Source organism: Larus michahellis, chromosome 2 (assembly GCF_964199755.1).
Source record: "Larus michahellis chromosome 2, bLarMic1.1, whole genome shotgun sequence".
Lineage (NCBI taxonomy): Eukaryota > Metazoa > Chordata > Aves > Charadriiformes > Laridae > Larus > Larus michahellis.
This window is the reverse complement of record NC_133897.1, coordinates 61802522-61820147: the sequence shown is the minus strand read 5'-3', so window position 1 is coordinate 61820147 and position 17626 is coordinate 61802522. Positions and strand designations below refer to the sequence as shown.

Here is a 17626-nt window from a genome sequence, read left to right as displayed (position 1 = left end):
GTGTAGATGCTTCTGCTAGCCTTTCTGCCATTTTATACCTCATCCTTTGCACATTCTACTTTTTGATTGTTTTTATTTTTCCATTTTCATTTTAAATGTGCCACTGATTTTTTTCCTGTCTAACCACTTCTACAGTAACATTAATATCTTCCGCAGCACCAATTTGAAAAAATTTAGCATTTGGGGTGGGGGATAAGGCCTTTAAGATAAGAATAATGTTACCTGTTTATAAAGGTCTCAAAAATGAAGAACATACACGTAAATACAAACCAGAAATGTCCAGTGTTTGTGGAGACCATATAACAATGTCTTAACAACTAACAGAGCAGCCATTACACTGCTGATCTGTACACGTAGTTAAGTGTAGAGCACAGGAATCACATTCATGCATAATTACTCAGTTAAAAGCAAAGTTATTTTACATACAACTGTCTTAGTAACTCAGTATGGGATCCCTGCTAGCCCTTTAAACATTTTAAAAATGCTTAGCCCTCAGCATTTGATTCGAAACAGTGGTAATTATACAAAAAAATGAAGTCCATAAAAGTACCCACTATATATAACAGAACATGTAATTGCAAATTTAGGTAAAATATGTAATTATTGTGTGCTGAGACACAGTTGTAATTCAGTTATGCTTATGAACTACTTCATACTGCATTTAACTGCATCTATTTTAAAGCTAATGGAGTAGCTTAGGTACTATGATTACTGTTACACTTTTTTGGCATGGACAGTTTTGAAAAAAATTCTAACTGCTCTAAAAAGAAATTTGTAACTGCTTTAATACAATATTCTTAAAATGTGCAAACGATAACTCCCGTGTCTGGACATGGCACAACAAATGGGGCAACGCTGTGAGCACTTGCCTTTTTTTTAGAGAAATTCTGCTCATTTTTACCACCTTGAAATTCTGCAACCATAGCAGCTGCTGCACTTCTTTTGAAAGTTGGCTGAAATACAAATGACCAAACCTGATTTTTCAGCAGGGATGGCAGGAAACAGCCAGTGGATGAGCAGGGGCTTTGGAGACCCAAAGTGCAACTGGGACTGTGAGCTTGCTGCTTCCACAGTCAGTTGCTACTCAGGGGTGCCAGTGTTGAGGAGGGTGACCCCCTCTCACACCCAGGGAGCTCTGATATTCTAAAAATGGCATTGAAACTCATTACCTAGTTCATTTTATTTTAGCTAGTGTGCTGACCAATATTCTCTCCTGCACTTCTTCACCCGTCTGTGTCCATCTGTTGCCTCTTCCCTTACTACTTGGACTACAAGTATTGTGGGGCAGTGCCAACACTTACTCTTTCTTATACAATATCTAAAACAAATTAGGTTAGCATCTTGGTCTGTGACACGGGGTTTTGATTGCGGAGTCAAATCACCTATCTGATGCAATAAACTTCTTTTCCCCTGTTACGTCCTGCTCAGGTTTTTGGAATGTAAAGGACACAGAAGGCCTTTATCGGGAGGTGGCAAAATCTGCCCCAGGGAGTGAGAACACAGAAGAGCTTATAATTCTTGCTATGGCCATGAAAATCATGAGGGTACTAAAGAGAGAAATGATAAGATATACAGTGCCAGAATTCCAGTGATATGCCTGAAGTGTTTCCAGGCCCAAACCGTATTTTCATAGAATCATAGAATGGTTTGTGTTGGAAGGGACCTTAAAGATCATGTAGTTCCAACCCCCCTGCCATGGGCAGGGACACCTCCCACTAGACCAGGTTGCTCAAAGCCCCATCCAACCTGGGTATTTTCAAATATATTCAAATATTTTCAAAGTCCAAGTCCCTATCTGTTTCTCAACAGAACACAAATTAACACTGAAATTCCATTTCCTTCAATTCTGATATATTATTCACACACAAATACCGACAGTCTTGAGCGTAGCCATGTCTAACACTGATATTCTCGGGAAGGTTCAGCCAAAGCAACTACAGGAGTGACATCAGTGTTAAGTGTCAACAGCAAAGTAGCCTTGGTTCACTGTAACTTAACCACTAATTGCCATGGAGGTTCACATCCTCAAGGAGGATTAATCTAGAGTAAATTAGGGCTTATTTATGCATGAAAGAGACCTCATAATAGTATGGTATACTAAGGGGCACTTCACAGCTATTGCCAATTAATTTTATGTAAAAAAAAAAAAAAGTATTAACATATATAGAAACAAGACGTGAGAAGCTACCCATTAACAGTTGTTTCTCTTAACGACCATTCAGGGATATGACTCTCCCTGCTTTAATTCCACAGAAATCTTAACAATGCCATGGGGGCACTCTGGTGAAAAACCAAAAAAAAACCCAATCTCAATTAAACTGCAACTATTAGAGAAAGAAGAGACATTGAAGTGGAAAGAAAGTGAAAACAAAGGACAAAGGTTACTTCTGTTTGTTCAACAGCATAGCTATCACACGATTCAAGCACCGCTCTCCGCGACAAGTGATGTAAATGTGATGGTTAGCAAGGCTAAGTCGTTATTACAGTGCTAAGCCTGGTGTTGCCTCATTCCCTAGGGGCTCAGCAATGCTCTTCTTCCTCCATCCCACAACTGAGCAAAGGGACCCCAAAGAGCTATTATTCTCTTTGTTTCTGTGCTATACCAAAAACCCTGCCAACCTGTTCTCTTTGAGATATTCAGCACGCGTCCTGTAGTTTTCAGTCATACCGGGATTTTACCAGGAAATTCACAGGACCAGGAAGTTTTGGCTAATACGGCAAAAACTTAAGTCACTTCGGCTTTTAGACAGACAAGTTATTAGCCTCACAACAGCATGTCAATATTCTAATTAAATCCTACGGGAAAAAAATAATCAATTATTGAGCAGAGCTTTGTCAAACTTCTGCTCTGCTCTTGATTTTAAAGTCTGTGTGATGCCATTGTGTTTCAGGAGCAGTGCTATCCTGGGTTAGAGGTTTGCTTGCTCCTAACGCTGCCTGCTTGCTTACAGAAGATATACTGAGTATTACTAAAGCGCAAGACAGCAGCAGTAGGAGACTCGTTCGAAATCTTTCCTTCTGATTGCTTCATTTGAGATGCAAGAAACACTTCTGTTACTGTTTTTCTCTCTCCAGGTAACAGCTTATGGTTACCCTTTCCATGAGTTAAAACCCCCATCACTCCAGTAACACCTTCTGCTCACGGCTAATAACTGCATGTTGGTGCAGCTGCACATGGGCTGGCGTTGCCTTTTTTCTTGCAGCGCTCCCAGAGCAAGGCTAAAACCCAGTTTCGACTCCAGCTTTCTGGTGGCTATTTTCTGGAACTTTAGACTGGCCTTACTCTCATTCAGTAAAATAAGCTTAAAACTAGTTGTTTTTTTGAACAATAATATTTAAGTTTTAACATTTTTTTAAGGTATTGACTGCTAGATTGCAGCTTAAACACCCCCCACTGAAAACATGGCCTGTCCTTCTTACATATTCGTAGTTGCCTTTCTATATATGATAGGAAAATGAGCTTATTTCTGACAGAAAGCTATCCGATTTTTTCATTAATAATATGACAGATGAAATTCTTTACTCTGTGGGTGGTGAGACACAGGTTGGAACAGGTTGGCCAGATAAGTTGTGGATGCCTCATCGCTGGAAGTGTTCAAGGCCAGGTTTGAGTGAGGTCATCCAGCCAATTCTTTATCCACTGATTGGTCCATCCATCAAATCCATGTCTCCAATTTAGAGACAAGGATGTTGTGTGGGACAGTGTCAAATTCTTTGCACAAGTCCTTGTAGATGATGTCAGTGGCTCTTCCCAGATCCACCAACACTGTAAAGCTGTCATAGTACACTTCCATCCCTGGAAGTGTTCAAGGTCAGGTTGGTCAGAGTTTTGAGCAACCTCATCTAGTGAAAGATGTCCCTGACCATGACAGGGGGAATTGGACTACGTGATCTTTAAAGGTTCCTTCCAATCCAAACCATTCTATGATTTGAACTGATAGTGAAGGTTTCCTCAGGATTTTTTTTAAAGTTACCTGGAGTATTTGCTTTGATATGCAAAAATGCACACCCTCCTCACCCCGCCCATTTCTAACTGGTACTGGTATAAACATTCTGAATAAAAGCAAAGCAACACTGCGGTGAGCAACTTCAGGAAAAAAAAAGCGTTACGAATAGCCATTACTCCCATCTGTGTCATAAACAAGGAGCCGAGCCGGTTCAGCACAGCCATACAAGTTACGTACATCATTATCTCATACTCCTTGACTCTCTGGAGCATTTCTGTGTCAACAAGCCCCGCGTCATCCCTCCAGGACCTCTTGTATTCCTGTTTCCTCCACTGTCTCTCCCCTGCAATCCCTGCAGGCGGGCATAGCCAGCACCTGCCTGGCGGTGACTGCGGCCCTTCCACAGCACCGCAGGAAGCTGCTGCCCCTGCTGAGACCTGGCGTGGAAAGCCTGTGGCTCTGTTGAAGAGATTTAAGCCGCTTCCCAACGGCGAGTATTGATGGAGCAACCCTTTTCTATGTCACTCTGTGGGACATTCAGAAAGAGAAATCCTGCCAAGTTACACAAGAGATTTAAGAGCGTGTAGGTGGTAAATGTTCACTTTTAACAGCACTCGCTCATGTGCTTTGTGCACTTGCATAATCCTGCTGGTTTCAACGGAGCCACTTGTATAAACAAATACTCAGCAAAATAAGGAAGGTTTGCACGCTCTGTTTTTTCTTTCCACTGGGGTTATTTCTTTAATTAGAGTACAGCTTATAATAAGAATTATATTTTAATGGCACATGGTGCCTTAGAAAGGAACCTGTAGGGTGGTGTTTTTTTTTTTTTTCCTTAAAGATCAACCATAAGGGAAAATTATTAATAATTTTATCTATAATTTACTGCGATGATGAAGAAACAAGTGCTCTCAAGAAATTAAAGGGGGCTGTTAAAATTAAAAACAAAGACAGGATTGTTTTTGCAAAACGGTCATTCATGAAATGAATGTTCACTGCGAAGCCTTATGAGCTCATAAAACCTATATACAAAAGCCGTGATAGGCATCATGATCACGGCTTTTTAAAGCATCGAAACAGGAAAGTTAAATTCAAATTTTTTTTTGAGTTCTGCGGCTTTCTAGAAGACAGGACAGATCAGAAATATTTGCATATAAATAGCTGCAGGCGGTGCTCTGGCCTCAGAGTGGGTCACAACAACCTCTAAATGGCCATGAGGAATCTTTTTAGTGGTAGCTTTGAATGGAGCAGTGTGTTGTCTGAAATTAATATCTCTTCTTAGCAGCCAGTTCTATTTCACCCTAGTAAAAATTAGGCTAAATGAAACTGCTGTACCAGAGGCTCAAAAAATTGGTAGCAGTTCAATGTGCAATTTCTATTTATCTATTGAATGTTCTTTGAGTTATAGACCAGTGAGAAGTTGTCTTTTAAGATACAAAGTAAAGCGTATCCTCATCCATGCATCTGTTGAAACAGTTCCACTCATATCTAATGGAGTGGGAAAAGTTCATTTTGAAACAGACAAAAACCAAAATGTGTTGAGGGGCATATATTTGAGCTGAAACATGACTTGAAATTACTTAATTTAATTATAGCTGCATGGAGAAATTGAGTCAGGGGTAGTGTATTTTTACAGTAGCCACTACACGTATATATGCAATCTGTAAATTCCTCAACCCTGTAGGGTGAGACAAGGGATAAGAAAAGGAAATATTAATCCTACATTACTTAACCTCATCTTAGGGAAGAGCTGTGTCTTGCATTTTATAAACCATACTCCTGAGCATCAGAGAAGAGCTGTTCTGTTGCGAAGTCTTCACATGTAAGCTGACATATGGTTCTCACATTCTTCATTGTGACCTTGGCTGGGGTCACCCCAGTAAGATAATACCTATACTGTGTTGAAAGGCTCCTGAACTGTGTATGGACTATTTCCTTCTGATGAAGTACAGATATGATACTGGTTGCGATTATTTTACCTTCCTGTTGCTTGAATTTTGTGTCCTCACTGGTTTCACGCTACAATAATTTTGGGGGTGTATTTTCATGTCTTGTTTGCATATTTCATTTGCATTAAGTTGTTTGTTTCCATTTAAAACACATGCACTCGTTTCCTACTGTACAGCAATTATGTTCAAAAATTTTACAATGTAGCAAAAAGTCTTATTTTTTCCTCTTTGACAAAACAAAACATAGGGGGAAAAAAGCGGCATGTCTGTACATTAAAGAATTTGTTGGCAAAGGAATGATTTTCATCACCTTGTGACAATTCAATACCAGGCTGGATGGGGCTTTGATCACTTGGTCTAGTGGGAAGCGTCCCTGCCCATGACAGGGGGGTTGGGACTAGATGATCTTTAAGGACCCTTCCCACCATTCTGTGATTCCTTTTGACCTCTTCTTTGGGAAGGTTCCATAGATAAATACATTCTGTTTTAACCACTACCCTTTACAGAGTGTACACAGGAGATAATAAAACTTGGCTGGGAAAGATTTCTTCTTCCTTTTAGCTCAGGCACAAATACATACAGAGGGTTGGAATGGGTAACAACCTTTTCTTGTACCATTATTTCACTTCCAAAAGTAAGGTGAATTTGGGCCTAGTGATCTTTTTCTTTTGACATGAAACTGCTGAACAGAGAGCTTTGATGCTCTTCAAAAGTTAACAGTTAATGGATTTTGAGAGAGAAGAAAAAAGCAGTTCTTTCTGTGTGTTTCACTTAATCTTCAAATAATGCAAAAAAAAAATATTACAGAACCACCACAAAACTGGATTAGGAGAAACCAAATAAAAGGAAGGGGGAACAATGCAAATAAAGTTGATAAAAAGCTGACATAAACAAAATATTCAGAGCAATTAATTTAAAAAAATAAAAGCTAAATAAAAAATAGAGTTACAGAATGAGAAAAGAAATATATCAAGTAGCTAACCAATATTTCAAATTGTGGACCATCAGTATTTGTTTCTGCAAAGCTCAAGCAGTAAGCATGTGAATTCTGGAAAGGATCTGCTTCTATTGGCACTAAATTATTAAAGTTCAAGCTCTGGCATTGGAGGAACACGGAGGGTTCAAGCTTTCAGCCTTCCTCTGCACTTCTGGCACTTCCAGTAAAGTTTTGTAACAGACCTTCACCAAGTTAGGAGCTTGTACATGTCTTTCTTAGCAGGAATTTTTCGTTTGCTAAATGTGAGCATTTTGGAAGAGAAAAGGGTTTTTCCCCACAAACCACTACAGTTTCCAGGGCCCTTCCAAGTTCCTTTGATGGCATTGTCGTTCTGCATAGGAAGCCATCTAATCAGTGCTCTTTTATGGGCCATATTCACTGATGCCATTAGAACAAACAGTCCCAAATGGAAATATAAAGCAAGTTTTAAACTGGTCCCCACTCCACACAGAAATCTTCAGTTGATCTTGAAGGAGTTTAATGCTTTGTACTGCAGAAAGAAAAATAAAATACTGGGTACTAAGATGGAGGTCTGAAGTGATTTCTAACTGAAGAGAGTTATCTGTAAGCAAAATAAACTCATCGCTTTACTACAGATCTGGGAAGAGCTCAGTGAAGTGCGACACAACACTAGGACTCTGCCCTCAACATGGAGAGGCGTGTTTCCATTCCCTTTCAGAGGTGCAGTCAGTTGCAGTCAATCATTCAACAACTATTTGATAGTTGCTGAAATATTTACCAACTAATTGATAAACCAGGGCTGTTGCCATGGTGTACCTGAAATATGCCAGTAACTTGTCCCAGTCCATCATTCACTTTTTGCGGTTGTGTGTGTATATATATGTATCTCCCCACTGTAAAGTATCCCCCTGTGTTTTTCTAGGAGAAGATAGGGAAGGTAGTTGTATCAATCTCTTATTTTTCACATGTAAGATCTAGTGCTTAAAGCCTGTTGTTTTTTTTTCAGGCAGCTACTTAGAAGACTGAAACAGATGCATTTTGTTACTGCTGAGATTTTTTTTGTTGTTGGGTTTTTTGCTTTTTGTTTTTTTAATAGGTGAGGAGTGGAAAAATCATGCAGTTTACTAACTGCATGTCTCCCTCCTCCAGCCTATCCTTTCTGGAGGATAATGCTCTGACACTTCCAGATATTTGCTGGGAGAAAAAAGAAAGCATTGCAATAGGAAGGATAAAAGTGCAGCTCATTTTCTATTTTGCACTGTGTAGATTTGGGGTTAAAAACTCCAGGAATTTGGAACAGCAGAGGGGCTTTTTGTTTGTCTGTTTGTTTTTTTGTTTTGTTTTCATAGTGCTGTTTTACAGAACTGCTTGGTGTGAAGAAGGCAAGTCATGAGAATATGGGAATGGTTTCTTAGGTCTGCCTGGTATAGCACTGAGCTGCCACTACTCATAAGTAAAAAAAGTTGGTTTTATTTTCTTAAAAAGGTAAGGCACACATCTTATTATTGGCACTGACCACCTGGAGCACTTCCTGGAGGGATGCCGTAAGTGCTGTCCTCCACACTGGCATCAGGGTGGCACCTGCAGGGAGTTCCCCTGCATCGTTCAGATCTGCAGAGTTACACAGCTCCTGGGGTGAAACTCCGGTCTACTGGGACCTGCTAGCAACAGCTTGCTGGGTATTTACCGGGACGCTGTGCGCCCCCCCACCCCCCACTTTATCTTCTTTTTTAATACAATAGTTGCATTACTGAAATAAAAAGGTAATACAGTTTCTTAAAGTACAGATGGCGAGGAGAGGTCTCCTGTTTTCAGTTGTCTTCCCTGAGGATCTTTCCTTTGACATTAAGACGAGACCATCTCTCTTTGCCTCCATTTGCCCCAGAAGTACCCTCTCAATGTCAGAGAATAAATTCACCTTCCAGAAAGGGTATTCAGATTCAAAATCTTTTATGAACTCCACATCAAAGCAGTGAGAAAGACACAGCGGCCTTAGTGGTTATGTGAAACACCATTTCACGTAAAGAAAAAAAAAAGGTTACTCCTGAGGTTACAATTCAAAAAGATCTCAGTGCAAGACGGGACTCAGAAGCACTATAATCAAGCAGTCCAGCTGCAAAGCAACGCCATTCAAGAAGACGACCCACACTGTAACCAGTGCAGAGACTTGCGACACATACAAGGTATAAATGTACTGCTCAGGATATAATTATCGTTAGCTTGCCTTGAACCTGAATATAAGTGCAACCAATAGTAGTAAATATGTATTTCATAGCACCGTGATGGCATAACTAGACACAATTTTTGTAAGTATATAAGCAATGTGATCACCAAAGGCACAAACAAAGGTAGTAGAAGGCACCCAAGGAACAAAAATCTGGCAGGCAGCACACAAGATAAGGACAAGTGACTGCAAATAGACAGGACATCATCCAAAGATGGAAGACTGACAAGAAAAAGGAAAAAAAACAAATGGTGGTGAGGGAGGCTGAGGGGTGGGGGAAGAAAAAGCATAAAAGCATGAGGCATAGACAAGGAAAATTGGAGAAGGAGGAAGACAGCCCACTCCGATCTTGGATTCTCTTTTTCAGGAGCTCTCACGCCTGACTTTGGCAATTAAGAATCATCGAAAACTGAAGCCAACAATGATAACTTTGAAGCATCAGCTCTGGGGTACTGTAAGCATACACAGTGATGATGATCAACATTATGTAAGATTTAACCATTAGCAACAAGTCAGCTGCTAATGAATAAATTTAGCAGTGTTTAATTTTACATTGTAAAAATGACCTAATTTGTCAGTCTTCTAAACACTCCCATCACAGCCATCTCCGATACCCTCATTGACATAAATGCTTTCGGTTGCAACAGCTTAGTCACTAGGAAGTGGTCCTTCCAAATAACAGAGTCACGTCAATGGGAGATAGACTGAACCCCAAAAGAAGGAACTTATCAGTGAATGAGGGATAGGAGGAGGTGCTAAGGGAGCCTTTGCCACATGAGTACACGGTGCAAATCAAGGCAGCTCTGCAGCATCACTTACTAGGCCTGCACCTTGCTTAGTGCAAGGGCTGCACCAAGTAAACCTCTTTGACGCTGTTTTTGGTGTGGAAGCATGGCACTTGAAGAAGAAGTAGGCAGAGGCAGTATGATAAAAGAAGACCATTCAGACAAGGCCTTTAATGAATTTGTTTGGGGGGGGCAGAGAAGAATAGCAAATGAGAATGCACAACACCACTTGCACAACAGTCTGTTACTAAGCAAAAGCAAGAGGTAGAACTGAGCCTCAGTCAATAACCTCTGTGGAGGAATGCTCATATGATGGGGACAGATACACATTTTTTTAAGTTTACATCACACTTTCTTTCTGTTTTTCCATGCAATTACCCAGAAAATCTATTGCATTCATCTTACTGTCAGGAAAATATAAATGTGTAAAAGTTATCATGCAAAATAAGTACTCCTATTCATCCAAACCGTAATACACTACAAAAAGAACGATCACTCACTTGAAAAAAGTTGCCTGCCTCCCGAGCACTACTATTCTAAGCCATTTATTGATTCACTGTTTTCTTCTGAGAAGACTATGAAGTCCAGTCTACTGGGTTCATTCACCCCCTCTGCATAAATGACAAATCTTCACAAATCAAAACTAGTTGGATTTTTTTTATCTAAGACCTGACGGCAATTGCATGTCACTATATTTGTACTAAATATTCTCTCTTTTAAATTATTTCATGGGCTACATCAATCCTACCTAACGTTGTCATGCCTTTGAATGTAAATCTTGTGGAAAATCCTTTCAGGGGGCTTCAGAAAATCTTCCTTCATTTCCATTGCAACATTCCTGGGCAAAAGACTCATCAGGAGACGTTCCTAAAAGAAAACGTAAACAACATCAGGTTTGTTGTACAGCGTATGACCATTATTCAGAAGTTTTAAACTAGAAAACTAGACAATGTTTCCCTAATCTAGTCTGCTTCCTGAGAATTTCTGCTGCATAAATACTATGAACCATTTCTCTCAAACTTCTGCAGCTTGTGTGGGTGTCTTTTTAAAGTCTTCAGCACTAAAATAAATAAATAAATAAATAAATATCAAAACACTATACAGAAAGGGAAGAGCCAGCTTCAAGAGCAAATGATTGTCCATAATTTTCATTAACATCACAATGCTAATAATAACTTACTTTATTGTTACTAGCATTTATCTGTCTGGGAAAGACTTCCCAGGATCATTTGCTCTCCTTTTGTGTGTCCTATTTCTGAACCTAATGAAAGTGTTAGATTACAAGGACTATGACAGCTGGTTATTAAGCAGTGAGAGTGGATGATAGATTTATCCACAGTCTGAAATCAGCAGAACAGTAATAACGGTACAGTTTTAATGGCATCTTCTCCAGCGTGGCAATGTCTGTTCCAGCCAGCTCATTAATGAAATGCATCAGTAAAAACCCTGGGTTAAACACATCTCTTGACTTGCTATAACCACAGAGAGATTTTTTGCGTGGGTCACTGACCTGCACAAAAAGGACCTCTAACATTTTGGATCTTGTCAATATTGACTATAAAGGCCTATGCAGTTTTTCAATGTATTCTGGACCATCCACAGGTACCACCTGGCAAACTTGCAACAGTTTTTCTTAGGTGTTGTAAAGTGTCCTTAGACACCTACTCAAGTTTTATTTTTCACACAGAAAACACTTGCCATTTAAAATGCAATTCCAAGCTTATCCATCAGACCTGATAGCTTCAGCCATGGCAACAGTCTGAATGAATTCACATAACCACATCTGATCTGATTCAGGAATCTAAGCTTCCAGAGAACACCAGGAAAGGCTGGAACAAGGAAGATGCACCCTTGGGGGAAGAGGATCAGGTCAGGGAATACTTAAGCAAACTGGACATACATAAATCTGTGGTCCCTGATGAAAATCATCCACAAGCACTGAGGGAGCTGGCAAATGCCATTGCAAGGCCACTATCAATAATCTTTGATCAAATATGGTGACTGGGAGAGGTGCCTGAAGACTGGAAGAAAGAAAATGTCACTCCTATCTTCATGAAGGGTAAGAGGAGGACCCAGGGAACTACAGGCCAGTCAGTTTCACGTTGAGTCCCAGAAAAGTGATGGAGCAGCCCATCCTGGAAATTAGGGTGGTTGGACCAGATGACCTCCAGAGTTCCCTTCCTACCTCAACTATTCTGTGACTCTGTTATCTGATAAGAGAGCCACTATAATGGCAGCTGCAAGACATGACAGAAGTGGCGATCTTGGCCAAACCACATCCTCCTTTTATTTAAATCACAGAATCACAGAATGATAGGGGTTGGAAGGGACCTCTGGAGATCATCTAGTCCAACCCCCCTGCCAGAGCAGGGTCACCCAGAGCAGGTTACACAGGAACACGTCCAGGCGGGTTTTGAATGTCTCCAGAGACGGAGACTCCACCACCTCTCTGGGCAGCCTGTTCCAGTGCTCTGCCACCCTCAAAGTAAAGACCTTCCTCCTCATGTTTAGGTGGAGCTTCCTTTGTTGAAGTTTGTGCCCATTACCTCTTCTCCTGTCCCCGGGCACCACTGAAAAGAGCCAGGCCCCATCCTCCTGACACCCACCCTTTAAGTATTTATAAGTGTTGATAAGATCCCCCCTCAGTCTTCTTTTTCTAGACTGAAGAGACCCAAGTCCCTCAGCCTTTCTTCATAAGAGAGATGTTCTAGTCCCCTAATCATCTTGGTAGCCCTTTGCTGCACTCTTTCCAGCAGTTCCCTGTCCCTCTTGAACCGGGGAGCCCAGAACTGGACACAGTACTCCAGGTGCGGCCTCACCAGGGCAGAGTAGAGGGGGAGGATGACCTCCCTCGACCTGCTGGCCACACTCTTCTTGATGCACCCCAGGATGCCATTGGCCTTCTTTGCCAACGACATTAAATAAATAAGGAGACATTAATAAATGACATTAAATAAATAAGGAGCAACAAGTAACACTGAGACAAGTGCTTTGTGTTGCTCACAAGAACACATTCACCAGCCAGAGATACCAAATAACACTCAAAGGATTTCTAATTTTACAGTTTCTTCTGGAGGAAGACACATTGGATATTTATGTCACCACGGAATAAGTTAAACTTTGCAGAACTACCCTGGTACTTACTGTAGACTAAAGTTCCTTCATATGTTTGTGGCAGTTCATGTGGTCTTGAGGCTAAGGATCATTAACAAAGGCTATTTCCTATTGTTCTCATATGTATACTAAGAATATTGCAAAGAATATGATGGAATTGAATATTTTTTAACAGTTTATGCATTTTCAGATTAACCAAACAGTCTCACATCTTGGTAGAAAATGGTTAAATACTATAATTTTTATGTTAGTTTAATTAAGTATGCTTATATCTCTGCAGCAGAATTATATTTAGATAACCCAAAATCTGGGTTAAAAACAAATATTTTTGTCAATAGTGGATCTTACAAAGCTCTGTTGCCCATTACCTGTGTCTTGCAGTTTTACAGTCTTACTGTTTTAACTGAAATATACTGAGGTTGTAAAATGAGCTGACCGCCTATCCACACAAGCGAGAAGTTTGGACTGATCGTTAAATTCTCTCATGCTTAAGATGGTACAAACTCCAAAGGATGCTGGAATTTCATAAGTATTATCCTGGATGCCAATTTGATGATGTCTGACAAGGACAAAATGTTCACTGTAACTTCTCTTTAAGTAAGCATATGAAACAAGATCTTTGCCATTTTGCTGAAATGGATAAGTAAATTCCAAAGCAGTTACGGAGAAAGAGTGGGGTTTCAGCTTCCGTTTCCTAGAAAGTTAGACTAAAATACAAAGAGACAACTAACCAGATGAAAATTATACCGACAGACTCTTACAGAGACCAGTGCTGACTGACTAGTTCTGTGGCCTGTAAACTCAATTACAATACAGGGTGTGAATAAAAAACTCACAGATAACTTCTGCGGTGCATGGCAAATAGCACAGAAAACAGGGAAGGAATAACTGTGAACACTGAAGAGCTACAGGATGCAGCACTTGACAGCATTGAAACCTGTAGATGTCAGAGGTATTAAGGGAAGCTACAAATATGGTGATTCCTACATGTGTTAGCTTGACTATTGCAAGACCTGAAGGGAGGTTATGAAAATCCTATATCAAATTGTAGTGGCTTGCCTTTTTTCATTAGAGATGGAAAAAAAAAAAAAAAGAAAAAAAAAGAAAAAAAAAAAAGAAAAGATGGATTACTGAGGAAGAACTGTAGAGTCTTTACAAAGAGGGTTAGCAGCCGCAGACTGACCAAGCAAGGAAAGACTCAATTACAGCTTTCTCAAAGGGTAGCTGCTGCTGACCTTCCAGGCCAAGAAAGGAAGCAGCATCACAGCTGTAAAGAATTGTCACTGGAAGAGAGTCTGGAAAATGTAAGAAACAACCCCGCAATGGAAAGTATTGAAGCACTGAAAATAAATGAAAGACAGCCTCTAGCTCGCTATAAAAAAATCTAAGAAAAATCGTTTTTATTTTGGGCAAAATCTCATCTTGTCAAGCAAAGTGGTATTGCCCTTCAGGTTGGCCTAAGGAATGATCAAGGACTCACAGGTTTGGCGCTGTGAGCGTGTATACCAAATACAGACAGTGGAAGGTTTGGGAAAGGGCTCCGTCTGGATCTATATTCAGCAAGTCCTACCATAGTTGCCTGATTTTTTTTTCATTTGCTCCTGTATGGCTGATCTGGTTATAAAAATAATCTGAAAACCAGACTAAAAAGAAAACTAGATGTACACGGCTGCAGAGTGCATTGAATGGAACAAGTGACAGCACTGAAGCAAGGCCGGCCACGTTTGTGGTGACATTCATGCTTGAGTGGTTGCTGCCTCTGACAGGGATGGGTGGCGACAGAAAAAAATTGAAAGAGTGAGACAGGGAGGACTAATCAATTAGCAACAACTTTGACTAGAATAAAACGACATTCATGCTGCAGACCTTCTTATTGGTGACAAAAGATATTGTACTGATGTAGCCTCAACATGTGGCATATTCCAAAACACAAGCCCTAATAGAGAGAAAAATCTTTCCACGTTTTCACCTTTCTCACCGATCCACAATGCTGTTTCGCCTTATTACAGCTGGTTTCTACCCAGAAAATTAAATCTCAGCCCTTTGACCAACTTATGCTGTTTTAGGAACTTGCACTCCCTTATTCTCCTGCTGGAAATCTTCACTCAGCATTAACACCGTCTAAAGAGAAATCCCATGTTGAAACAAAAGATTCTTTTCAGAAATTGTAATTGTCTGTCAATGATTTTGCATTCCCTGCACAAATCTCACCAAAAAAATAAAATAACAGATGAGGATCTATAGCTCTTTCATTCACATCATTTTTCATTAAATTTGTATTTTAAAATGCCAGTCCTAGCCTGGGATTTGGAACGCCAAACTGGGCTGCTTTTGCCAACTGTCGTATCCTTATTAATGAGGATTTCTGCACCATTAATGAAGACTTAGTTGATTTTGAAAAGGATACTCGATTTAGTAAAACCTTCAGATTTCTTTTTCCCACAGCAATGAAGATTTGCTAGAAATAAGAGAAGGAACAAACATTCATTTGACTTCAAGGCAAGTCAAAATGTGCATACCAAGCCAGTTAGGAATTGCTCAGTGTTACCTTGGCGCTATCAACAACTAGCACCATTATGCACATGACAAAGAAGTGAAATATGCAAAGGCAGAGAAATTAAGAAAAAAAATAAATGTTTCCCATTGTTAATAGCCAAAAAGACCCTATATAACTACTTGTTGTTTGGAACATTTTCTATTCTAATTGCAAGTACAAGCTCCTGTACTGCAATTCTGACTCCAGGTTGGACCTGAGGAAACACTTTAACAGTCTTGCAGTTATTCATGACTTGGCTAGACAAAGCCACAGTTGACCAGACCTAGTGCTGCTGGCAGTCTTGCTTTGAGGGGGTGGTTGGACTGGATGATTTCCAGAGGTCCCTCCTGACCGTTGTGTACCAAGGGGGACAATAGCACAAGGATCAGGAGCGGAGGGTGCCCGTTGCTTCCTGGGGAGGCCTGAAACCATCCTGCCACCTTACTATATGCAAATGTGGCTTCTAAAATAGCAGGGGAGCTCAAGGCTCAGCACCCTTTAGCAGCAGTGTGGTTTCTCTTTCCTGAGTGGGAAGTGGAAAGAAGCAAGCAGACAACAGACACTACTGCAGCAACAGTTGCCATCATCTGCATGCTCTATTCTGTTCCAATGATCAATTCAGCTTTCTCCAATTTGGAGGCCTCTCACCACAACTTCCTCTCCCATCCCCATCCCTGACCTGGACAGATTCTCCCACCTGCGCCCCAGCTCTGCTTTTAGGGGAGTTCCCAGTGCATGTTCCTAATACATTTCTTAAGCCTGTCTCCAAATGAAGATGCCTTTCCACTCCTATTTTGAAAATTATTGTCTGTCTTGTTTTATTGCTTCTTCCAGACACTTATGGCTTTCTCAAAATCCCTTTGAAATTTTCACCTTGATTTTTAATCATTTCATGCAGCTCTCCAAACAATACTATCCAGTCCAATACCACATTCTATTCCTATAGTACAAAATGATTTATTTTGACATCTGTATGGGAAATGGCTGTGATACATTTTCCAATTCCTTCAGCAAGTTGTAGATCATTTATGAACCCACTCTCCCTTCATCAGAAAAGGAGACTGAAATGCAGAAAAATGTCTTAGCATTCCCAGCCAGCATCCTCTTCTTTCTTTCCCATTGCCTGCTGTGCAGTTGGATGACACCTCGCAACTTTCTACCCGTAAACGGGATGTATTTGCTGTGCTTCTCCATGCTAAACTGTATTCCTGTAGATTTTCATATGAGGTAAATAGAAAACAAAATGGAAATCTTATTTATAGTCAGTGCAGACTATTCTATCAAAAGAAAGCCTTGTTGCCATTTTTTCTGAGATATGGAAGAGAAGCAACCAGAGAAGCTGTAGCACTGCCTCAAAGATGCAGGCTCTCATGTTTCTCTGTTTTTTTGAATCTCATTGCTCCTTGTCCTCTAATGCTACTGTATAGGCACATCTAGTGGAATTCATTTTGAGAATGAAGTTACAGTCTGGACCTGAGGAAGGGTCATGCAGAAAAATTTACTGCTTTGCATGTCTTTCAATCCCATGAGAACAGGACTGTAATGGATGCAACTCAGTCTCTTTTAGTCAGCTTTGCTGGGTTACTCCCGAACTGCTGCTTACAGCCAGCCTGCAGGCACTGCTCCCCTCACCCACCAGGGAGCCTGGGCCCTACGCCTGGCTTGGCAGAGAGCTCTGTCTTGTGGAGCTTGCTCAGAATGGGATTCAGAGTTCCCAAGCTCATGCTGGGGAAAGCGGTAACCGTGGATGGCACTCCAGATCCTTGTCCCTTCTCACACTCCCTGGCACTGAACCACGTTATTCCGGTGTGGGACTCTAAACTGGAACTTTGCCTCAAACCCTGCTTGTGCGCTGTTTGTGCAGGGGAACTGTGATGACCACGGGAACGCGTCTGCTGGAGGTGTGCAGAGCGGAGGATCAGTTTTCTGGGCCATGCCGACCTCCTGGCTGCCGTTGCTGGGGCGTCTGCTACAGAAGGTGCCAACGTGAGCTGAAAGGGTGAGGGACACAGCAAGGTTGGCGTCGAAGACTCTTGCGTGACCCTCAGCCCGCACCGCGCACATGCCAACCTCGCCGCATCCTGGAACTGCCCCACTGCGCCTCACATGCAAA

At 41.0% G+C, this 17626-nt stretch overlaps 1 protein-coding gene across 1 annotated transcript in view; it reads right to left on the bottom strand.

Annotated features, from left to right (window-relative positions):
* ADCY1 (adenylate cyclase 1) overlaps positions 1–17626 on the bottom strand; it is a 157364-nt gene that overhangs the window by 79141 nt on the left and 60597 nt on the right. The window contains exon 3 of the mRNA XM_074575654.1: positions 10612–10730. Within this exon, the coding sequence (XP_074431755.1) occupies positions 10612–10730 (119 nt within the window). The remainder of the gene's footprint in view (positions 1–10611; positions 10731–17626) is intronic.